Source organism: Pteronotus mesoamericanus, unplaced genomic scaffold (assembly GCF_021234165.1).
Source record: "Pteronotus mesoamericanus isolate MK-2021 breed Mesoamerican mustached bat unplaced genomic scaffold, CSHL_Meso_final contig_163, whole genome shotgun sequence".
In the NCBI taxonomy this organism is placed as follows: Eukaryota; Metazoa; Chordata; class Mammalia; order Chiroptera; family Mormoopidae; genus Pteronotus; species Pteronotus mesoamericanus.
Genome location: NW_026555064.1, coordinates 7,194,546 through 7,204,506, shown reverse-complemented (window position 1 = coordinate 7,204,506; position 9,961 = coordinate 7,194,546). Strand labels below are relative to the sequence as shown.

At 38.9% G+C, this 9,961-nt stretch overlaps 1 protein-coding gene across 2 annotated transcripts in view; it reads right to left on the bottom strand.

Moving 5' to 3' along the window:
• Nucleotides 1–3,118: 3,118 nt before the first annotated feature.
• The window catches only part of OTUD4 (OTU deubiquitinase 4), a 42,127-nt gene continuing 35,284 nt past the window's right edge, over nt 3,119–9,961 (bottom strand). For both annotated transcript variants that reach the window (XM_054562791.1, XM_054562793.1), the window contains exons 20-21: nt 9,605–9,645; nt 3,119–8,212 (exon numbers count right to left, since the gene is read on the bottom strand). In XM_054562791.1, coding sequence (XP_054418766.1) covers nt 6,992–8,212; nt 9,605–9,645 — 1,262 coding nt within the window. In that variant the 3' untranslated portion in view covers nt 3,119–6,991. The remainder of the gene's footprint in view (nt 8,213–9,604; nt 9,646–9,961) is intronic.

Genomic DNA, 9,961 nt, shown 5'->3' with positions numbered 1-9,961 from the left:
GTGCTTTGGGGAAGAATAACTTGATTAAAGAACAGAAAAGGAGACATACACACATACATACAACCATTACCTATTGACTTTTATATTTTGTATGTATCAACCATTCAGAAATCATTTCTTAGCATCTTTAAGTCTGGTCCCGTAGCTCTCTTGCTTAAAATCCAATGTTATAATTTGGTGTCTTAGCATGCAGTTTGCCTACAGTGGTATTGAAGGAATGAGTCTACTTACCACAGAAAAGAGGAAGACAGGGTAACTACTCAGTTCTAAAATTCATATTCATTAACAATTTAGATAAATGTCAGACCTAACCCAGTGCCTGGTGTATTAGAGCACTCAGTGGTTCAGACAAGAAGTCGTGTTGGAGAGTCAGAGAGGACAACTTGAAGGAGGTAGCTGCCGTGAAAGATAGCACCTATAATGGTAAATGGTAAAATAACTGATATAATGCAGAATGCATGTCCAGTCAGAGGCAGAAAGCACCATGGGCACTGAAGAGAGGAGAGGAAGGGCAAATCTAGGCAGACGGTAGTGGATTCCCAGTGCCTTCAAGGTTCATGTTAGCGATTTTTACATACTCAAAGCAGGGATTGAAAAGAAAGCAAAACCAGTTAGAGAAGCAGCTAGAATTATCGAGCTAGCAGTTGATCAGGAGCTTCTAAATTTTTTATTCCATTGTCTCTTCAACCTTTTGAGACATTTAGAGCCTGTCCACAGTAATGCACTTAGCACGTGCATTACTGTGTACTTTGTCTACGTCTTGCTCTTGGACTGTTTTCCTTGTATACTTTTGGTTTGGAAGCTGATGTTCAGTGAAGCTTTATCTGAAAATTCTAAGGTGCCAAACTTCTTTTCCCTCCCAACCTCATACTACCAGCACCTCCTTCCTTAGCAACTTGATAGGGGAGGCTGTGTGCCCAGCCCCAGATGGTTCAGAATTGGTTCACGACAATCCTCTTATTTTCCTAGTCTCCTGTAGCTAGGCCATGGCCTTGACCCTGACCTAGCCACGAAGTTGAAAGTAGCAGCCTCTTAGGGGGTGTTTCTGGAAGCTGCCTTGCTTTCTTAATAAAGGATACCTGGTACTGATTCTTGTGGACATGTTGCACCCCTAAAGTGATGAGAAATGCCAAGAATGCCACAAGGATGCTAGCCCTCACCTGACCAGCAGTCACTTCCCTCCTGATATCTTAGAAAAGGGAAATAAATCCCTATTTGTTTAAGCTACTCTAAGTCAAACTGGTTTCATGTTTATGTAACCTTGGCTCCTTGACTGGGGTCTGTCCAAAGGCTTTCAGTTTGCTTCTGCTAGGTGATGCAGATTCCTGGACCTCAAATCTAAACTAATGTAACATTCTCAGTGGGTTTTTTTTCCCTTTTCCTTTAAGAATCTGGAACCCAGGTGAGGAGAGGCTTGTCTATAGGAAGTTTTAACTAGTAGTGTCATTGCCCTGTTTACGGGAGTGCTCCTGGCTTTTAATGTAAATTTGTTTCAGCTCCCAATCTTGTGTGCTCCGTCTCCTCTACCTACACCACTCTGCTAATGAGGCTGCCAGCCGCTGTCCATCCAAGAGTCCCTTCTTGTAGAGCACAGCCTTAGAGTGGCTTCCTGCCTGTGCTGCTGCTCCCCATTTTTGGTCCCTGCTCTGTATACATACCTTATAAAATTATGGAGGACTAAAATGATTTTACTATGAAATTAGAAAGTAACTTACATGCAAGGCATGCAACAAGTTACACAGTAAGTAGGTACATAGCATTACTTTGTTTTCTACTCCATCTAAAGGCAGTCAAAAGTTAGCTTACTGCACAATTTTTCTTTTTTTGGAATCAACAACTTGCCCATTCCGTTTCATTAGACTATTGAAAGGCATTAGGCCTTACGAAGCACACTGTTCATTGGTTGTATTTACATTAATCTTTACAAGATGGTTTTGTAACTGAGAATAAAATGTAATCACGAGCCTGGTATGTATTTTTATATGGTTAATTTTGAAGCTCTAATGAATACCCAAATCAAAAAAATTTTTTTACCAATGTCTAGCTTCACTATTCTGAGTGCAAGATTCAATTTTGGCAGAGTTTCTTATAAATTTAGTCTCTCTGAAGAGAAGTTGTATTTACTTGTTTCTTTTGTAATTTATGAATTCTCATACTATTCCCTAGACATGGACCTACGTCAGTTATGTGAAAATATAAAATATTCAAAGTGAAAAGCAGGCCCTAGTTCTAATTACATAAAACTCTCAGAGAAACCCTGGATAGGACGCTTTTGTGCATCACTGCTCACTTGGTCTCACTTTTTCATCCCATCCATTTCAGGTGACCAATCCTGCAAGGGCGCCACCCAACACCAATTCCATACAGGCTTCTCTGCTGACTCACTGGCAGAAGACACTGGCACTCACAGAACTAATGGCACTCACATAACAGATTAATGCTTCTTTCCCCTTTCCTTCCTCTCTTCCTCCAGTCCGCGAAGGCTCTCATACTTGCCGTCTCAAGCAGTCTCAAAACACTGGCCACTGTGACGAACCAACTTGTTCATCCTTCCCAGCTCACTGCCCCTGTTCCTAGATCACCTTTCTATCAAACACTTATCCAGACCAAAGCTTTTGTTTCAGGCTCTGCCTTGTGGGGAAGCCATTCTCAGAAAAAGCGCATGCTATTAAGTAGGTTAATCAAGTACTAGCTAGCCACACTCTTAAGTGACTTCATTCAGTGAAGAAATTACAGTCTTACAAAACTTGGGTTTACTTAAAAAAAAAAAAAAAAAATCACGGTTTGCTTTATCTTTCTTCAGAAAACAAATATTGAATACTAACTTTAAAAAAATAAAAGGGCCATTTAATCTATAAATTACTCGCAGATATTCTACATTCCCATTTCATTTCATAATTGCTGGAAAAAAAGGCAGAGCACACTATCTTTAAAACCTCTCAGCTAGGTTCAAATCCAAAATCTACCACTAATTAGCTGCATAACCTTAATCAAATTAAAGTACACAGCCTATCTCATTATTATTATATATATGAAGTAGGGAAAAGAACAGTACCTATCCCATAGTTTATAAATTCCACGTGGTTTTTAGTTGGACATACTAGAATTATCTTCTGACTGGGTAAAAACCATGGAAACCATTTCTTATTTTTAGAAGTTTACTAAATTCCTCTTAAAATTATATGCTATATTACTTGGTTAACCCTGGAACCAAAGAATCACAAGCAGAATCAACAGACAAAATTTAATATATGCACACAGTTTTATATATAATGCAGCATCACACCATGTAGGGCATTTACTCTTATACATTCAGATATGTTTGAAACACTTCTTAAGGCTACAAAACAGAACATAGAAAAATAAACAGGAATATATTCAACACTTACAAAAAGTGATATGATAAAGATATAAAGTACTATTTCCTTTCAACACTTCAAAAGATATTTATATATACTTTTTTTTTTACAAGTAACATCACAAATGATCACATCTTCACATGCTTTTAAGTATTATTTGTACTCAGTGTAAGGCTATTATCATTTTTCATACTTATATTTTTTTCTAACTCTGTAACAATGCAATTTTAATCCATTCAAGTAAATTCAACCCCAAAGTTGCTGTTTCCCAGCATTAAGACATGCACCCACCCCTCTCTTCTAGATTTTCTAAAATTTATTTTAGGGGGAAAAAAAATCCCAATCAGTGGGAGAGTAAATGGCTGACACTAGTAGCAAAACCTTAGTTCTTTTATTACACCGACATGCTGGAACTGAGCCATTATTATTAAACAAAAACAATAGCAGTTAGACATTAAATAAGAAGCAAAATATAGTAAACAGAAATAGTGTAGCCAAATCTGCATTCTCTTCAGCTACACTAAAATGGACCTTGCTTAGTACCCACAAGTGAAAGACTATGGTTCCCTCATCTAAAACTGAAGGTAAAATAAGTGAGACATAAATAAATATTGCTAGTTTCTAGGATGGCTGAATGTTTTCTAAACCAGAAGTGGTTAGAAAGGAACTTTATTGCACCAAGTCAATTGTAAGCAAGTTTGCAGTTCACAGGCATTTTAATTCAACCTTGAGTCACAAAGGAAATACAATGCAAGAATATGTAGAGTTTACATCAACTCAGCTAGACCGGCGTTGTGGTTTGGGAAAACCTACTCCTGCCAGACCGAGGAAGGGTCTGAGCTCAGGTCAGTGTGAAAATGAAGACAGGGGTTACCAGGAAATAGGACGAGAACTGCACAGATGCTACCATCCTGCTACCAGTGGTACATGGAGCAAGGTGTAAAAATTGAGAGGAAATGAACTTGAGGAAAAGAGATATACACAATACTAAAAGAGACAAAAATCAAGTTTAGCAATAGCCAAAAGAAGTGGGCTTTGGTCATTCTAAACACTTGTTCTTTAAAATGCATATGATCCTAAAACGGTGAAGTTCCATAATTTCCAACTCAAAATACAAATGATTCTCACTTCTAAGCATTTATTTTTCCCTTATAAAGAAACACTTTATCTCATGTCAACATACCATATGACTCAGTTAAAATGGAGGACAAAGGCTTGCTTGGCCCTAGTTTGACCTCAGCATAAGGCAAAATCTCCTGAACTAATACATTTAAAACAAACCTAAAGAAAAAAACAAAACTGACCTTCATGCAAAGACTCGTAATTTTTAAACTAATTACCAAAAGAGATTCCTTTTGTCCCAGAGGTCACTGAGTAAAGTACCATCTGTAAAGTTCTCTTTCAGCCACTGTTCCCAGCAAGTCCTGGAGGTAAACCATGGGAAACAGGAAGCAAATCAGCATTTCCTTCAGGAACCAGAGTATTCTGTTACTCAACTGAGGTAAGACAGTGACAGTGAAGAAATGAACAGTATTCTTTCCTATCCAATTTTTCAACATTTCCAGAAGAAACTGAGACGATCAGATCCCAGTCAATAAAACAAAATACACTGGAAATAGTGATTTCTTTTGGACTCCTGAGTTTAAACTTATATTAAACTTTTAAATCTGATCATAATATCTAAAGGTGATTTTCATAAAAAATTATGGTAAGCTAATCTTACATTAAAAAAGCATGAGCTGAAAGTGAAGGACCTACTCTCATTCCATAACTACTGATGTTAACTAAGAAAAAAATGGCTTACGCAGTACCTTCCCCAAATGTTCGAGCTTAGAAGGTGACAGAAAATTCGTTTCAACGGGTTCTCTCAAGCATTTCTTTCCCACACAACCATCTCAGTCTTTAAAGTTTTTACCTAGCACCATCATAAAATATTATCTTTCAAAGTGCTCTCTAAAATCCTATGTTACAAAACATCTAAACGCTAATCACTACTCAAATCAGCAGTTACACAGACATTAGGTAATTAAAACAAGAGGTAAAAATAACCATTATTACAGTACAGAGGAGATTCACTGAGCCTAGATGGCATCCCAAACATTCCTATAAGTTATCAGAGAACCCAGAAAACTTATCTGTTTCAGTTTATCAAATTCAAGTGAATTGTATTTGCTTTTTTAAGTAAGTTGCTTTTTTAAAAAAAATCTATTTTGCTAAGTATATTATACATGGCATGCAAAGAGAAATTACTACTAATTTGCATAGCACTCCAACTTCCTGATCAAAAGAACATAAAAATGGGTAGATTTTCACATTAGTATGTACAAATGAGAAATACAAGCTACAGTTATTTATACAGTGTAACACAGATGAATGAATACTGTGTTAGTTCAGAGAGTCACATCTCCAAATGAAAACAGAGTGCAACATGCAAAGGGGACTTCTAGTGAAATACTGCGAAGACTGGAAGGAAGCAGGATCAGAGACGTGTTGCCCAAAGGGTAACAAGCTATAAAATGCAAAGCAAAACCGCTTTCTAGCAGCATCCTCTAGAGAAGAACTAGAAGTCACAATCATCCTTTTTTTTGTACAATAGTTCCAGCTGTGACAAATTGAACATGCAAATGTAAAGTGATACACGTAACCAATGGTGCAAAGGGAAAACAAAACACAGTAACTCTATAGAAACCTGTCAGGCTAAAAATTTTTAACATTTCTTTTCACAAAATATTTAAATCTGTCAGTGCATTAGTGTTAAAGTGGCATTAAAAAACTTCTGCAGTTTTAACAGATGCAGATTATTTTCAAAATGCATAGCATCTACATTTCTTTCGAGTAGGCACCATATTTACACCAGTGCTAAGAATTCTTGGTGGAAACAGCCATTTCATTAGATTTCCTATTACTTCTTAAACTTATCTGTTCTTGTATGCGATCTCAAGTTCAACAAATACCAAAATTCAAAAATATACCCTATTAATATTAAAAGAACTATATACAACATTTCTAAGACACAGGTTAATAGTCTGCCTTTATGTGTGATATTAAAGAGAAGACATTATTCAAGTTTGACAGATATTGAGATGAAAGGCCTTTGGGTTGGAAGCATTTCAAAAGACAACAGTGTTTTAGCCTAAGAATTGTTTGAGCCCAGTTTATGACTAAGGCATTGCATAATAAAATATACATTTCTATTTGGTGCAATGTTATGTTTTGGAATCTATCATGTGTCAAATGGTATATTTTCTTGTCACTTTAGTAAACACTATAAAGCACACATTTCCAACATTTGAAATTAAACTTATATAAGGAAAAAAACCAAACACTAAATCTATATTTATATTAAGCTGTTTATAAAAAATACTTTTAACAAACTTATTTTCTACTTTTTATGGGGACAGTCACCAGATAAATAAACAGATTTTGAACGAAGAAAAATGGCAATGCCAGGAATTCACCTGCCCCTTTGAACAGCCAGCCAAAATCTCTTGTCCAGGATAGGAGTTGAGGGTGAAGGGGGAGGGGAGGAGATAGTTCCGATTTGGGTTTTTATTTTAATGTTTTTTTTAAAGCCTTTAGAAACCTTCCATCTAAGAAAAGGTTTCTGCTCTAACCCCCTGCAGGGACGGACATCAGGAGTGCGGACCCCGGTGGCCATCCCCCATCCCCGACCGCCTCCTATCCCCCCTGTAGGGCCGCCCTCTGCCGTTCCGATGGTGCTGATAGCCTTCATCTCGGCTTCTGCCGGGCTGCCCTTTCCAGGGATCCTCGCCTCGTGCGTGCGGATACCCTCCCCTACCAGAATAGCCCCAGTCGCTTTTGAACTTCCTGCCTCCGTATGTCTGATTATAGAACTGCTTGGATCTACCACTTCTCAAAATATTAGAAACTTCAATCTCATCTTCTGAACTCTCTTCTTTTGGTCTCTGCAGTCTGCCATCCACAGAGTTGGCCCCACTGACCACATCAGCAGCAGTCTTAGGATCTTTCGCTCTTTCCGGTTTTTCTTTCAGACTTGGAATGGTCCTTTTAGGCTCATCGGGTTCAACAGGCACAGTCTCTCTCTCTCTGCTCAGACTCTGAGTGGGAGGATGAGCCTTTCCCTCTGTGACAGGAGGGACGGAAGCCAAGGCCAGCTCTGCCTTGGGTGTCTGGGACGACAGCTCGGCCCGGCCTTCATGCTCACTCACACCTGCTTCGGGGAGAGGGTGCTGCTGTGTGTCTTCACACCTGGCCTCCTGAAATTCATCTACTGCTGGAACTGAGCCACACTGTTTAGACAGATCCAGGTTTTCCAGGGGTAGATCCAATTCTCCTTTCTCATCAGAAGGCAGAACAATATTCTGCCTCATTACTGGATTTTCTATGAATCCTTGAAAAGGGTACCCATACCAAACATGAGGAAAGAAAGGAGGTGCAATGGGAACTGGGCCTAAGAATGGATTAGGTCCAAAGGGCGGTTGTGGAAACATATTCTTGCCACCTAGTGACTCTTCATATTCAGCATGAAGAAGCTGCCCAGAATTTTCAGATTCAAGATCAGCCTGGTAAGACAACTGTCCATGACTTTCAGACACCTGAGATGGAGGGATAACCAGAGGTGAAGAAAATGTCGGCGGTCCAATCTCTGCCTGTGGCATTTGACCATTAACAGTGGCCTCAGTCTGCATAGGAAAGTGTGCATCGGTACAGGTACAATCACTTTCATTCTGAGCAGAAGGAGCTTCTTGGAACCAAGGATTTTGAGGATACACAGGGACAGGGACCTTTGGGTACATCCTGCAGGCTGCCAGGTAGGCCTGGTGCAGAGGATACAGGTAAGAATGTGGGGCCCACATAGGACAACTATATGCCTAAAAGAAAGAAAAAACAGTTACAATAAACAAAAAGGGGGTTAAAAAAAGTTTAGAGTGGGCTCAAGGTAAGTTTATTATGCCTGCAAAGACCATATAATCTGCAGCCCAAATATATATCACTGTGAGACTCAGTATGAGAAGGCATTACAAAATTAAGGGCACTGCTCTAAAACTCCATTCCATGTCCTATCATGAAACCAACTCAAAGGCCGGCACAAGGTTGACAGACAATATAATGAAGCCACCCATGGATTATCATGACCATTAATTCCATCCTTTTGATATAACTGCATGGAAATAATTGTGGGTGATACATATCTCAAAACGACCACCAGCAAACCACTTGAGTCTCCTGTTTGGAGTATCTCAATCACTGGCTCCTTAGCTTGACCTGCATCTGTGTTTTGGCTCTACCACTAGGTCTTTGTGTGACCTCACGTCAACTCGTGAAGTAGGCTGGGCCTGGGCTACCAGAAAAATGCTGGTATGACCCCCAAGGTTAGGACCCCACAGTTCCAGGAAGCTTCAGAGCACTGCACAAAGATACAAGTTAGTCTCCTAATCAGACAAGGGTAACACTGAAAATGAAGTATGTTAAGTCCTTTCCCTGCAAATGGTCAGGAAAAGAGACGCGCACACGCATCCGCGCGCCAGCTAATTTAGCTAAAGTCAACATTACCTAGGTAACTATAAAATTAGGCAATGAAATGCAGTAGATGGAGAAATTCACTAAGTCTCCTTTTAGGAACTGGTCAGTAGCCTACTGTAGGACACTTCATTTCACATTTTAACAGCCTAGGACCCACAAAAACTAATCTAAGACAGGAGAGAACACAGCAACGGTAAGGACATAGAGTGCTCGAGCCTAAGACAAGCTACTTTTTGGCTGACCACTTCCCAAAGGATACATCTGCTCCACTAGTGGCCACCCCACCTTCCACAGGAGGACTTTCACATGGGACTCCTTTGACCCTTTCAACAACCGAGGTAGGTGGAAGAAAGCCATCCCCATTCCACAAATGGAAGCAGCTAGGCTCAGACCCATTAAATGAGCCATCCAGGGCTATACAGCTAAAACATGATGGGGCAGAACTTCCAACCCCAATTGCTCACTTAATCCTTTAGCAAGGGCATTTCCACCAGGCCACCCAGGGACAGGGCCATCTCCTGAACACACACACTCAAAGAGTTAAATTGCTGACCATTAAAGAAAAGCAAGCAAAAATCGGAGCCTTGGCCCCATCTCAAGCAAACATACTACACAGTCCTGAAAATGCTAGTGCTTAAAATAATGAGATTTAGTAAATCTTAGGTTATTTACTGACAGAAAAATGAATAGTAATAAACTGTTGACTCAAAAATAACTTTAAAATGATAAAAAATAAATACCTTTACACCAAGATTAAAGAAGAATCGAAGAATGTTCTTATCTGAAAATAAACATAATAATCACTCACTAAAATTATAAACGCTTTTTTCATTATTCTCAAATAATATATAGTTCTAAAGACAATTTTACCTACTAGAATTGTTTTCTCTAGCCTATGATATAAAACATAGATTAAAAACTGTAATATAATCAAAACCAGACTGTTGCTATAGGGTAATTCCAGATTCAACATGCTTTGCCTGTGCCAACATCTAAGTCCCAAAATATCTTAAATTGAGATTTTTTTTTATCTGACTTAAATCTGTGTGAAGGAAACTCAAGTGTTCACTATATTTCTTTTTCAACTTCTCTGTGGG